This window comes from Abramis brama (assembly GCF_963993115.1).
Source record: "Abramis brama genome assembly, chromosome: 2".
In the NCBI taxonomy this organism is placed as follows: Eukaryota; Metazoa; Chordata; class Actinopteri; order Cypriniformes; family Leuciscidae; genus Abramis; species Abramis brama.
In genome coordinates this window covers 52,373,308-52,388,292 of record NC_139964.1, presented here as the reverse complement: position 1 = coordinate 52,388,292, position 14,985 = coordinate 52,373,308, and the positions used below count along the sequence as shown (strand labels likewise).

Sequence of the window (14,985 nt, the reverse complement as noted above, 5' to 3'; positions counted from 1 at the left end):
AGGTGAATTTTTTTTTCAGTGTAGATGAGAAACTTTTATAAAATGCGTGAAAACACTAGTGAGGACAGAGAGCATTTTGAAACGAAAACACCATTTTCAAATGTATCCGGATTAATGTAGACGTAGCCTAAACCGATGACCGACAAAGAATTGAACAAAACAGGGAGTATATACACAAGGCAACTAAATGAGACTTGTAACTACAGTAATTAGTAACCAATGAAACGAACAAGGGAATTAACAAGACTACTCACACCTTGGCCAGACTGATATACTATTTTATATATATTATATATATATATATATATATATATATATATATATATATATATATATATATATATATATATATATATATATATAAAATAATTCCACCAAATCAGCTTATCTTTGTAAAAATGGCACAGCTTTTTAAATATCTAAATCTACACTCTTAAAATCAGTCAATCAAGCATTATATTATGATATTATGATAATCAAGTATTATTTAATGATAGAACTCTAGTAATTAGAACTAAAACTTAATAAAAAAGTTGTAATTTTAACTTAATTTTATTTCATTTATTTATTTTTAATTTAGGACTGGTGGTGGAGCTTACGATATTGTTGGTCATTCACTGTTTCTGTAAAAAAAAAAAATTGAATTAAAAGATAATAATCCTACTACTAATTCTACTACTAATAATGACAATATACAACACATGAGCTGCTGGGTTCATGAATTTTAATCACATTGTCAGCGTTTGTTGATTTGCTGAAATTAAAACAGGGATGAATGCCATCCAATGAGATTGCCGTTTGCGCATTACCGGAGAACCCGGCATATCTTCTGCTTGTTCTTAAAAGCTGAATAATTCCAGATGAACTCCGTTATTTTGACAGGAAAATACAAACAAGAATATCGTTTACATGTAGCGTGTCGATTTTGCGTGGTATGTAAAACTCTCACACTTTCTCTCTTTGCAAAATATTTACAGATCGCTTGACGGAGAGTGAAACTCTCAAGCGCTCAGTCAGTGTTCAGCGAGTGCAAATATATCTATGCTAAACTCATACTTGATACTAGCCAATGGCTAATAATAGACATTCTTTCACTCGCCCATAGTGAAATTTAATCGCATATGCGAGTGATTTACTCGCATTGTAGAGGGTTGAAGACTAAACTGAAAGGAAAAACAAGAAACACAGGCACATGAATGAAAACTTTTCTAGTGTAATATGTAAAAGAATGAAAAACTGTTTAATCAACTACTGTTCTCTTCCCTAATGTGGCTTACCAAGCTAAACTGTAACAAAAATTTGAAGGAAAAAAATTGCAAGGAGGGATTTCAGCTCTAATAAAGCTACTCAGTAATTAATTTTCTCTCTCAATGTCTCATCAAAGTGTAGGTAACAAATGTGTGCTTGTTTAGCTTCAATATCAAGTGCAAGGTAACAAGTGATATAGTGGAAAATCTCTTGTGCAAAAAGACAAATAGACTGGTATAAAAAAAACAAAAGGTCTACGATGAAGGATTGTTCACCAACCCTTGTATCAACTCCCTGAACACAACAAAACAAACCCAAGCCAAAACAACAACATGTCTCTTGTCGTGTCTCCAGTCTGTCACACGGGTGTCTCTGTCGATGCTCTCCCCGGTTGCCACAGTGACTCGTAGGGTCTTGTCGGGTCCCCTCTCTTCAGAGCAAGATCCGTAACCTTGTCTCGTATTTCCCTCCGACTGAATCCCCCATGTTTCCCCCACTTCTGACAAGCATTTATGACCTTGCAACCCATCTCTCTCGCTGGGGAGACCCCATCCCTATTTTCTTCTCCGTCCTTAAGTCATCCCCCTCGCTTTCACGAGCATCTTCCCTAAACAACCTGACACGGTTTAGACGCTGTGGCGCAGAGTTGACAGAGGAGAGGTAACCATGCCAACGATCCCATCTAAGAGCGTGCTGAAGGTTAAGAGTAGGAACAAAGCTCCAGACATGTACTTTAGATAATCCCATTTCATTTACCTTCAACTATTTTTTTCCCCGTCTTTATGATGTTACATTTTAATTACTTTGAAGGCAACATTCTCATAAATAATTTCATGTTCACAAATCCCTATTCTTTTATATAATATACACAGTATGCGTGAACTTTCTAATTACATTCTAATATGCTGATTTGGCACTCAAGAAACATTTCTTATTATCAATGAGACAAACAATGGTTTCCACAAAATATTTTTGTGGAAACTGTGATGCCTTTTTTTCAGGATTGTTTGATGAATAAAAAGTTCAAAAGAACATCATTTATTTGAAATTTTATTATTTTGTAACATTATACGCGTTTACCTTCACTTTTGATCAGGTTAATGCATCAATGCTGAATAAAAGTATTTATCTATAAATAATCTTACTAAGCCCTCATTTCTGTCCCTTCATTCTCAGTAGAAACAATCTTAGTCTCTTAAATTAGATGAGATTTAGCTAACTAACTAGCTATTTTACTCTACAGAAACAATACAAATTGTGATGTTGCTTTAAATAATTTTTTTTTTAAATTAAAGTTCACTTTAGTTGTGGTTAGTTGTAATAAATAGAAATTATGAAAACTTGCTCTCTAAATTGAAATTTATAATAAACAAAATGAAAATGTCATTATTTACTCTCCATCAAATGGAAGCTAATTTCTACCTGTTTCTAACATTTCTTGTAATTGTGACTTTATACAATCTAAAAAATAAAGATTTTTCTTCGTTTGAAGAACATTTCATAACCTAAATAACCTTTTTTCCAGTATGAAGATCCTTTTTTACAATGAAAAGTTCCCATGGATGTTAAGCTTGCTTAAAACCCCAGTTAGAATTTTGCACAGCTTGTATTTAATCAGTTATTTTGAGTACATTGATATCGTTAAAATGAAATAATATGAAAAAAAGAAAGATGATAATTATTGGTAAAACTCCCTAGCTAAAAAAAAAAAAACATGTGCATGAATGCCTTGAATGCTTATTTACAGCTCTCAGATATGATAGATTTATATATTTCACTGCCATTTAAAAAAAAAAAAATGGATTAGTAGTGCCTTTTATTTTCTCCCTACATCTACTGGATCCTCTTCCTCCACTTTCTCTCAGAGTGCATCGCTTATTTCTCCTCTCCTTCTCTTTCATTCTGTTGCTTCCTCTCTTTCAGCAGGGGGGCTGACACACAGGGGAGGGGGGCACAAAACCAGCCAGGCAGAACCGACAGAGCGAGAGATGGAAGGAAAGAGAGAGCAAGAGAGTTGGGGCCTCTGATTTTGTGACAGCCAGCAAAGGGAAAGTGTTCCCCAGGGAAAGGGAGAACGAGGGAGATGGGAAAAGAGGGAGAGAAAGAGACATGGAGATAAAGGGAAAACTACACTGAAGCAATGGAGGAGAAAAACGGTCACAAATCGACACTTTCACCTAGCCAATTGGAACTTTTAGGCTCCTACACACTACGTAGGATGTAAAATCAACCTGCTGACTGAACAATTTTACATGCACATCTAATATTTTTATTGTCTTTTCTTAAATTTCAGGGGGAGATTTCTCTGGCAGTCCATACTCCCATCCGCAGTATTCGACATACAATGATTCTTGGAGATTTGCAAACCCCAGTCTACTAGGTAAAAGCTGTTGAAAGCACAACCGTCTGGACATTGAAGGAGCAAACTTTCTCAGCCCATGCTTTTGTAATAATGTGCTTTAAAGGAATAATTCACCCAAAATGAAAATTCTGTCATTATTTACTCACCATCATATGGAAGCCGGTTTCTGCCTCAGAATAAGAAAATAAATGAAAAGGTAATTGTGACTATATCTACCAATATAACTTTATATTTCAAATTACGACTTTCTCGTGATTGCAACTTTATATATCACAATGAGACTTCATATGTAACACTTCCTACTTTCTATCTCACAGTTAAACTTTTAATGCAATTAAAATAATTTGCCCTCATCTGCAAATCCATCCTCCATTCTGCATATTTGAACTGCTGCCATCACTAGTTAGGACTCGCGCTAGAACCAATGGACATGAATTCGATTTCAGGGTTTCAGTGAAATGGAAGATTATCGGAAAATTTAACAACTTCAGTCTGTTCCACACAGAAAGGTTATGTATAACTTGTATACTATCATTCAAAATGTTGTGGTCAATATGATTTTTTTATTATTTTTATTCATTTTGATAGGCCTAGTTTTGTTTTTATTATATTGTTTTCATCAAGGATGCAAAAGGTGACTGTAAAGACATATAATTTTACACAAAAAAGTAGCACAACTGTTTGCAACATTGATAATAATAAGAGATTTTTCTTGAGCTCCAAATCAGCATGACCCAGTCATTGTATATGGAAAAGATTCTATAGATAACAAAATACCTGTTTGGATGGACATGTGGGAGACAGAATTTTCATTTTTGGGTGAACTATTCTTTTAAGTGGAAAATAAAATGCATTGGCTTAAGAGTGCTTTATAAAGGATTAATTTATAGTCACATTTCTGAAATAACTGCATTTTCTGTGAACTATAAACGTATTGTTGTATGTGTGTGCACTTTCTTCTCAGTGTTCCAGCAGGAGTACGGTTCTTTACTGGGCTCGGAGAGAGCAGCTTCATCGGGTCTATTCTCCGGCCAGACCCCACAACCCACAGGTACCAAAACACCCAATGCCATCAGAGGGGGATGTGATGTTTAAAACAATGTTGGGTTAGCATGCCATGTGTTTTTGTATGTATGGTGCACAGAATAAGTGTTTTAGAAGAACCTGCCCCAATCAGCAAAACCTCAGACTGACACATCTGTCAAGAGCAAGGTGAAGGTGCATAGGCTTAAAAACAGTAATATGTGTGTAAGAGAGAGCCACAGAGCTGACCTTAACGTTCCCAATGGACAAGGGGTTCCTTGGAGATTTCATGATTTTTTGCTTTGTGTGTCAAGAAAGAGACCCTGATTTGACAGAAGTTTGACAGTGTTTGTGTGAAGTGCTCCAAGGCAAAGTTTAGTGTCTATTAGGGCTGGGATATATCAAAATCTCTGTTTTAATGCTCTCATCTTAGTAGTGAGACAAGGAAGAATTGTGAAATTAGTCTACTTAAACTTACTGGGCACAAAAAGTACTGTAAATCATTGCAATAATCACGATGTTGCATAATATTGTTGTCAGCAAAATAATTGTGAATATAGCTTAAAAAAATATTTGAAATATATTCCTATAGTATCTATGACATTGTGATATACCTCACGCTCTCAAACTAGGTTTTACCACAACACAAAAGCTACTTAATCACACTCAAATAATCTTCATTTCCAGGGAAGACAAACACACACATCCACCATATTTCTCCAACATATTTCTCCCAACTTCAAACTCTTTACCTCCAGCAATAAAGACTAAGCAGCGTCGTTGTCCCTGTACTCTGTTATACCCTTCACTCATGCCCGCTGTCTCTGTGTGGAATAAAGACAAATAATTCCTGCTAAAACTAAATATGATACTAAAGACATTTCTGGGTCTAAGGGGTCCATCAGCACTTAATGCCAACACAGACTGATCAAGAAGGATCATGTGTCCTATAGAGCAGAAATGGTCTTTTCCCAGCAGAAACTGACCTGATGATGATGGTGTCATTTCAAATAAGTGGAAGGGTGACATGATTGTGGGGGACTGATAAATCAAACGTACCCTGGGCGGTAAATCCATCATCCTGTAATCATATATATTCTTTGTATTGAATGCATTGCTTCTTATTTAGCATTTATTTTCATGTAATCTTTAACTGCAGTTGATTTCAGATCATTTTAACAGGAGTGCATGGTTAAAAATAAATGCACCGCCACAAAATTTTGTAAAAATGGTTGAAAATAATACATTTAACATGACTCGTTACACTATGGTTAAAAAAATTAGGGCCAGTATGTGTTTTTTAGCAAAGATGCATTAAATTGATCAAAAGTTAAAGTAAAGATGTGTATAATGCTACAAAAGATTTCTATTTCAAATAAATGTTGTTCTTTCCATTCATCAAAGAATCCTGGGAAAAGCTATACAGTTTCAAAAATTAATATGCAGAACAACTGTTTTCATCAATGATAATAATAACAAATGTTACTCGATTAAAGAATCAGCATATTATTTCTGATGGATCGTGCGACACTGAAAACTGGAGTGATAGCTGCTTCAGCTTTGCCATCATGGGAATTCATTACATTTTAAAATAAATTAAAATTGAAAACAGCTATTTTAAATTGTAATTTATGTATTTTCCATCAAACAAATGCAGCTTTAATGAGCATAAGATACTTTCAAAAACATTAAAAGCATCAATAAATCTTACCTACCCCAAACTTTTGGTAGTGTACAGAAATATTTTAAGTGAGGTTTAATTTGATCATATAAACAGAGTTGCAAAACCTGGATTAAATTTAATTATTAGATGGGGGCCATTTGTATATCAAATGATTGACAGTTTTTTTTTTCATATCCCTTTTAGGATCTCCATACTACTATAGCGCAGCCACACGGGGACCAGGAACGGCAGCTACAGCAACTGCCACTGCCTATGACCGTCACTGACCAGCCGAGCAGAGGAGAAGAGGAATGGCGAAGGAGTGGGAGAAACAAAAACAAAAAAAAGAGGAGTGAGAATGGATTGATAACGCCCACATGAGACTGCCTACATATGGAAGAGAAGAGGTGGAGGAGAAGCAGGAAGGAGAATGGAGAAAGAAAAAAAAGAAAGAAAGGAAGAGGTGACAATGTTTTCCTGCCAATTACAATCAATGGTCCAATCAGTAGCTTCAGCTGATGTGTCTAATTTCTGTCCATTAGTGGAAAGTATACACCCATTCACCTGTATTCCTGTGGTCTCACCTCACACTAAGGGGCTGTTTACATGTCACCGTTTTCAACTAAAAACGGAAAACTTTTTATGCGTTTTGACCATTCATTTACACGGCAAAAGCGTTCTGGGGGCCTGCATTCAAGCTTTTGAAAACGATAACGTTATGGTCTCCATGTAAATTACAAAAACGTGAATTTGTGAAAATGGTGACGTCATGCGCATGCATATTACATGTTCAGACTATAGGTGCGTAGTGTTTCTTAAAGTGACATCGCCAACTACTGGCCTGGCCTGCATAATACAGCTTTTTAGTCATTTTCGCGGATCCGTGTGAACGGGGATTGTTTTGACAACATTGTTGCCTCTACGCGAAAAACGCAAAGGAAAAATGTTTCCGTTTTTAGTACATTGTTGTCGTGTAAACGTAGTACCCTAAATCTGTTATTGCTTTTAATTTATCTTCTGTCATTAAAGCCTTGCTTATCCTATCGTCTTTGCATCTCTATGCAGTCTGTTCTTATAGAGATGATCAGGTGTTGGGAGTTGGTACCAGACAATCTACTAGTGGCAGCTTGAGATGACCTACGTGATTTTTGAGTCGTTCATCAACTGTGTGAATGTGGCACATCATAATCTGTCTTACTAAACTTGACTAGACGGTTTTACTAGTCCGCTAAAACCATGAATTGTTTTGGAGAGAACCTAAAGTATCAAGTGAACAGAGATTTAATAGAGTTGGACAGATAACTCAGGTCGGAATATTGGCATTATTTACTTTAAAATTAGCCAGCGTGAAGGACAGACCCATTTCACCATTGATCAATGGATGCTTCCATTTGAAATAGGAGTGTAATTACAGTAGAGTTAGGAGAGATATTACTGAAAGATTCTGAAATTAGCCCTGATGCGTAAGCACAAGAATATTTGAGCCCTAAATTCTAATCTAGGTACCATTCAAGCATAATGGACTTCTTGAATAAGATGGAAGTTTAGCATTTGTGCGATGCGACGCATATAAATGGGACTGTTTTGTGATTTCAGTCATTAAGTTGGAAAATAGCAGCATTAAAGCACTGTTGTCATGAATGAGAGCACTGTATTTTAAAGACTCCTCTCCTTCCTCAGTGTAGATAAATACTATTTACGTATGTACAGAATACCCTTATTCAACTGTACATTAGTAAGATTTATAGCTATTTATGATGGAGAGTAATATATATAATTGTGTGTAAAAGTTTACTGCAGACAAATGCTACAATGCTACTGCTAGCTAAAGATGTTGCCGTGGAATACGTAGCTGGTTTTCTTTTCAAACCCCTGATGTTTCATTCCAAACGCAAATCAGTTGCAATTAACAGAGCTTGCTGGTATTGAAGCGCTGACAAACTTTTGTAAAGTCGCTACATTTTAGAAGGGGAACACCGTTAGCGATGCTAATGTCCCTAACAGGAAGTGATGTCATACTGTCTGTCCATTCAAAACATCTCCTTAGCCTCCCCAAAGATACTCTTTAGTAGTGCAAATAGACACTCTTAAAAGCACAAAGTGGCAAATCTGTTATCCGGAAGTTACCTTTTTTGTTCATGCTCTATGAGTGCATTTGTTTTTGAATATTCCCTTCATCCATACTGCGCCAAGACAATGCATGAGACCAAGGTGGAGGCCTTACCAAACTCTCTATGTAGCAACATTAATGCTGTACATTCTTCCCTATTTGTCTGTCTGAGATATCCTGTACATCTATCATTTACAATGACAAGAGCTTTTGATATCATTATTGACTAATATATTGATATCTAACTTTAGATTCTAGTAGACGAGCAAAGACAAAAAGTGTGCTTTATTTAGCTATTGTCTGTGATGAGTGTTCCCAGTTCTTGATTTCCTTGTTTTCTTTTTTTTTTCAATACACTGTGCATTGCTGAGTAGCTTTCGAAAAAGGAGAACACTGTAGTTGTAGTAGTGAGTCGCAAGCACCAAAATTTTGATGTGAAGTAATAAGAAAAAAAAAAGACAAACCTATGAATATATATATAGAAGTTGATAGTTTTTATGTTTTTATGTTGTTGCTCTGGACTGTAAAGTAGTAATAGGATTTTTTTGTAGACCATAAGTTGCAAGTTATGCAACTCTAAAGAAACCCTTGATGCCGTTTACCACTAATGACTACTGGTGAACTTTGACCTTTTAAACTTTTAGTCTGAGGCATTATGAACCTGAAGTACACCAGCTGAAATCAAGGACAGTGCCTTTATTTTTCTACCGAGTCATCCAGAATGACCACGCGTCACTAAATTGCGAAGCTGTCTGCATGACATAATGAGATCAGAGCTTGATCAACCAATCAATCAACCGATGCCACTGCCCACAATTTTTCACAGTGTTTGTTTTATATGCCAATTTTACAAACTAATTAAAACCCAGCAAACAAACTAGAGGAAAAGATGATACTCATATTATCTATTAAATATTCTAACAGCAAGTAAGATAGGATTATCCATTAAAAAAAACATTGTTTATTATATACAATATTGTACTGACAAGTAATTTACACTAAAAACAGATTAAATGAGACTAAAAAGTTTTAGTAAACTAATAGTAAAATTATTAGCAAAATCCACATGAGACCCAAAAGCTGTTTTATTTTCTGATGATATAACAGGGTACACTCTTAGAAGAAAAGGTTCTATATAGAACTTTAAAGGGTTCTATCAAGTGCATCATATATAGAACCTTTTAGGGGTTCTCATTATGGGATCATTTTATGGATTTAGTTTTACTTTAGTTTTAATTCATTCGTTTTTTATTTTAATTACATTTTATGAATTAAACAGCTTGTTAACATCCTTCATCACTATAAAAATGTTTTTAAATAACCTGTAAAACATTAAAGTATTATGCAATTATTAAAGACATTTCTCTAAAACTGAGTTTCTCTAAAACTGAGAACCCAAAAGTTCTATATAGAACCCCACTGAACCTTTTTTCTAGGAATGTACAGGAGACTCCTGATGGCAACATGAATTCCTTTGTCTTAAAAGTGAAAGTTCACACAAAAATGAAACTTCTGTCATCATTTACTCACCCTCATGTCGTTCCAAGTGCTTTTGTGAATATACGGAAAGTAACATTGGACCACTCTGACTTTCATTGTATGGACAATAAAAACACTGATTAATTTTTCAAAATATCTTTTGAAATGTAAATGCATACAGGTTTAGAATGATGTGAGGGTGAACTATCACTTTAAGCACTGAGAATGAATGTTAGATTGATTATGAAGGGATTGCCGTGCCATTTATCTGACAATTTTTGTTTAAATAGTGGCTATGTGTATTTCTGTTGGCTTAAAGTAGAGAGATACAAAATTAAATACACACATGCAGTCCTTTTGTCCTTCGTCAGGTCATGAACACGCCACACATCTCCATCGACATGATCAAAACCTGCTGCACCAGCAAAATCGAAGAACACTCCTTTCTCTTTTCTCATCCTCTCTTATTTCAATTTCTTATTTGCACCCCACCCCCATTTTACTCCCGTTTCCTCTCCGGTGCACCTTTAATCTCATTAGATCTTCCTAACCCCTTTCTCCAATGCCATCAGGATTAGAAATTCAAGTTAGCCGTTGATCACCTTTATAAAAATCCCCCATTTTCTCTGAGAAGATTAAATTGTAATTGTAATTTTGGTGGCAAGGAAATATCCCAACTTATTATTATCTTTCAAAAGCACCTCACAATACTAGCAGTTCATTTATTTTAGCCTTTTATTACAGGTTTCCCGTTGCACATTTCAGTTTAATAACATGTGTTTAAGTTATAAATAGCATTCATAAAATTATCTTGGTTTTAGATGATTGGCATGCACGTTCATTTAAGTAGTCTTATTTTTCTCATTCACTCTCATTCTCATTCACACAAATGTGGCTAAATATATAACAGGCTTTCAAATATACCTTAAAACAAAGTAGTTTGCTGTCTAAATAGCTGAGCATCATGAATGATACACATTTATCCAGTGAACCTGCCTTGTGGGAACAGCCCTCAATTAGTTATCGTCTCCCAGTTTTCCTCAGTTCAGGAGTCAAAAGCTATTTCCGAAATAAACAAAAATTGGTTTCTAAAACTGTAACATATTTGGTAATTGATTCTACAAGCGGTACGGCCAGATCAACATTAAAGGTTTCCCCGATTAAAAAAAGCAGACTTTTCAAAACAGAGGACTTGGTTATCACCTTATTGTGGCCTTCTGTGTACAATCGGAAGCTCCTTCTGTAATTACTTGCTAATAGTTTCTTTCCCAATGGGTTCATAAGTATTTTTTACTCGGTTTTTGAAGTAAAGATAAAAGATTTTAAGAAAGTTTGAAACGTTTTGACGAATTTGATAACAGCAATCAGTTCAATTCACAAGAAATAGAAAAAGAAAGAAGAAAAAAATCAGACCAATAACATATCTGTAGCATCCACCAAAGTTAGAGATGCCCGGTTTAAAAGTATTCTCTGGTGCAAAAAATGTCAAATTATGAAATAACCAACATGACAGAAAGATGAAGGCAACAGATATTTGCAATGAGTAAATGAATGAACTGCTTCTTTAAGAAATGTATATGTTTTTTATTGAATTTTCTAGTAGTAAAAAAACTCTTGGTGTTTTTCTCTGCGTGTCGTGTGTTGTCTTAATATTTGAATGTATTTACTGCGGAACAAAATTTGCCAAAGATATCATGCCACTTGATTTCAATCTTTTTGGTTCTTCATGACTTAGCTTATTTCTTTATTTTATTAAAGTCTGTCCACAAGCTGGAAATAAATGTGATTTGATATTGATTTTCTAATGGAATTATATTGTTATAGTTATATTATTATTTTTATTATTATGATTTTATTTGTTTGTTTTACTGTTGTTCAGGGTTATTCAATTGTCTGGCATTCCTCCTAATCCCTGATACAGGGTCATAGGCTACTCTGTGTATGTGCATATGAGTGAATGTTGTTTGTGAATTATCAATTTACGTATATTGTAATGTGAAACTAAGAAGTAATTATTTGTAAATATTGGCCATAATTTTATTGGTTCATCAGAATAAAAGTAATTTTTTAAGTTCACAGGTTGTATTAGTATTAATGAAAAAAGCTTGGCTTTCATGATATGGGTCTTTCCCCAGTTATCTAGTAGTTCACACATAGAGGGAAGTTGAAATGTAGCAGATATATGTATAAGATATGGAACTGGGGTTGTTTGTGGTAAAGTGAATGAGTTGTGAATAATACAGTTCCATTAATACAGAGTTTATTATCAAGGATGCAAGCATATCTCCTAATGATGTGTGTAGAAATTAACTATTTTAACCAGAAATAATAATAATATTTAAAAAAATATGGGTAAACAGAAAAGCACTCTAGCAACTATTTAAAAAATGTCTTCTTTCTTTCAACAAGCAATGAAGTTATATTGCTACAGACATGTAGGCTAAGTAGAACTATATGATACAGGTTTCATAAACCTAATTAAAGAAAAACGTTTTAAAAGGCAACAACTGCAGTGTTTCTACACAAAAGTTGAAATTAATCTACTTCCCTCTATAGAGCTGCAAAAAAACAACCTCCCCACTTTGTGCGAATGGAGCTTACCAGCGCTTCAATTTTGGCTGGTGGCCTGGTCCACAGGAGGTCTTAACGGGGTGATAATGGACCACAAACTGCAATACAACAACAACACGCCACACACACACGAAAAACAGCTTCAGCCCAGCTGGATACACACTCAGCACCAGCTGGGATTTGGTCGCGTGCCAGGTTACCATGTCTCTCACACACATTCAGTAACAGTTTTGGGTCACTGCCCGAATACCTAGTTTGCCAGGTTGGCATTTCGGTGCTTGGGTGCATTCCCAGATTAGAAGCACAGTGGCAAATTGTGATTTCTGCAGAGCTTGAGTCTCAGCCAGATAACATGATGAATGAGCACTTCAAAGCAGAGGAGTTCCTCAGGTGTGTACTTTTGTGACTCTGGATATTCTGGATAGTGGATCATTCTCTCCTAGCAGCCCTTTCTAAAGCTCATTAAAGCATCCAGAAGTTACTTAGCCAAATGTGCAGTTGTGTCCCACAAAACCTTATACGTAACTCCCAAATTGATTCTCCAAACCAAGCCAATACACCTTTTCTGATTTCTTACAGATATTTGCTCAGGGATTACTTAAAATATAATGGGCATAATTACCAAAGCAATGTAGTACCACCAGCTGAACATCCCTGATGAAAAGACCAGCATGACAACATGGAGTCCTGGTGTGAGTCCAGGTTGCATGAATTCCATTTGAGATTCAAAAAGTGTCACAAATGAGCTATGCACATTCATTCAATAGCTATTTTATTAATGTGAATATCACATTAACACAATTTGGTCAAAACTCGATCGTAAAGACACTATCGCTTTATATAGCGGAGCACATCAAGTACAGTAAACATAAACTGGAATGCAAGAGATTTGTTCTCGTGCCTCAAGCATACACGATTGAGCTTGTTTACCATATTTGATGTGCTCTATATGTATAGAAGTTAATCCGTGTTTATATGTGAATAAAAGCCTATATTATAACATTTATGATGTCTTTATGTACTTTTTGTTGCTTGAAAATTTAGGGTTGCATGGACTTTCAATGGATGGACAAAAATGATAAGATAATATTCAGACCACCAGCATGATTAGGAGTGTGATATTGCCTTGTGTTTTGAGTGAAGTGGTTGAGTAAATTATTCAATGACTCACTCACTCATTGCCACCTACTGGTGTAATGATGTAACATGCAGAAAGATCCCCAAATGCACCAACTGACAGTCATTTGCACAAACACAAACAGTGAAAAGTCCAAGTGATGTTGGACTGTATACAAGGACTTTTTGAATGACGCTTGGCTATCCAAAACTTTGCATTATGCAGTTGATAATTATATCACAGTTACACAAATGACATGTGCATTTAAAGTGCTCGGCATGCTTTAGTAAATATGGAGGAGGAAAACGTGAATGTTATATCCACATTTGTTAATTACATCCACACCACACTAGCCTTAATAAGACACAGGGAGCTATAATTGAGAGCATACACCAATATGAAGATAAATATAATTCAGAGCTGAATTTTAGTCTACAAACTAAAACGAATCATCTGTGTTGGACAAATTTTATTTCTCTTCATTAGACTGGCTTCTTCAAGCCTGATTAAATAAATAATCATGACATTTCTATTTTTCCTGTCTATTTTATTTGCTCTTGCTCTGCGAGAAGAGCGCAAGTGGGAGAGATAGCCATTAGAGGGCCAAGAAGCCATGCAAATTAACGTCACTCACAGAGCAGCTACTTCTGCGTGTGTGTGAGTGGAAATGGAGGGTGCTGGTAAGGTAATTGCAAGAGTCTTATTAAGACAGGAGTATAAAGCTGACGTGCAGGTGAAGACACTTGCAGGCACACACATCAACGTACACACACGCTTACACGAGGACGCACATGTGCTCTTCCCCTCATACACAAGCAACTTGAGTAACTTGATTACTGAGAGTTTCTTTTTTCTCTCACATTCACACATGATGGTCGAGAGTGGGCCTTAGGGGAGGCCAAGAGGTGAACAGTCCTTTTCAGGAAAGTGAACTCCCTACAGTAATAAGTTTAAAAAGTACTAGCGCTTATTTAAAACTGTTAAATGTCCAAAGAAGTTAGTTGTTATTAAATGTCTGTTCATATGTTCTGCAATTATGAGAGAAGGACATTTTCTAGTGAATTACAAAGGATTTGTGTTGAGGGCATGTGGCATGTTTGCAACACCAAGGTTGTGGGTTTAAATCCCAGGGAACATGTGTTGATGAAAATGTATAATGGAAGTTATGGAAGCCTATTTCTACCTTAGAGAGGAAAAAAAAACAATAAAAAAGTAACTGAGATAAAAGTTTTAAATAAGAAATAAAAGTCACATTGTGAGATATAGTCTCATTTGAAGAGATAGTTCACCCAAAAAAGAAAATTCTGTCATCATTTACTCACCCTCATCGCCGTTCCAAACCTGTATGACTTTCCTTTTTCTGCGGAACACAAAAGATGTTTTGAAGACTGCTGGTATTCCTCTAAGAGAAA

At 35.5% G+C, this 14,985-nt stretch overlaps 1 protein-coding gene across 4 annotated transcripts in view; it reads left to right on the top strand.

Annotated features, from left to right (window-relative positions):
* Positions 1–8,847, top strand: part of pax5 (paired box 5) — a 51,962-nt gene extending 43,115 nt beyond the window's left edge. For 2 of the 4 annotated variants that reach the window (XM_084094975.1, XM_084094976.1), the window contains 3 exons: positions 3,542–3,628; positions 4,575–4,661; positions 6,501–8,847. In XM_084094975.1, the coding sequence (XP_083951101.1) occupies positions 3,542–3,628; positions 4,575–4,661; positions 6,501–6,583 (257 nt within the window). In that variant the 3' untranslated portion in view covers positions 6,584–8,847. The remainder of the gene's footprint in view (positions 1–3,541; positions 3,629–4,574; positions 4,662–6,500) is intronic. The other 2 variants (XM_084094978.1, XM_084094977.1) reach the window with 2 other exon arrangements.
* The last annotated feature ends 6,138 nt before the right edge of the window (positions 8,848–14,985 follow it).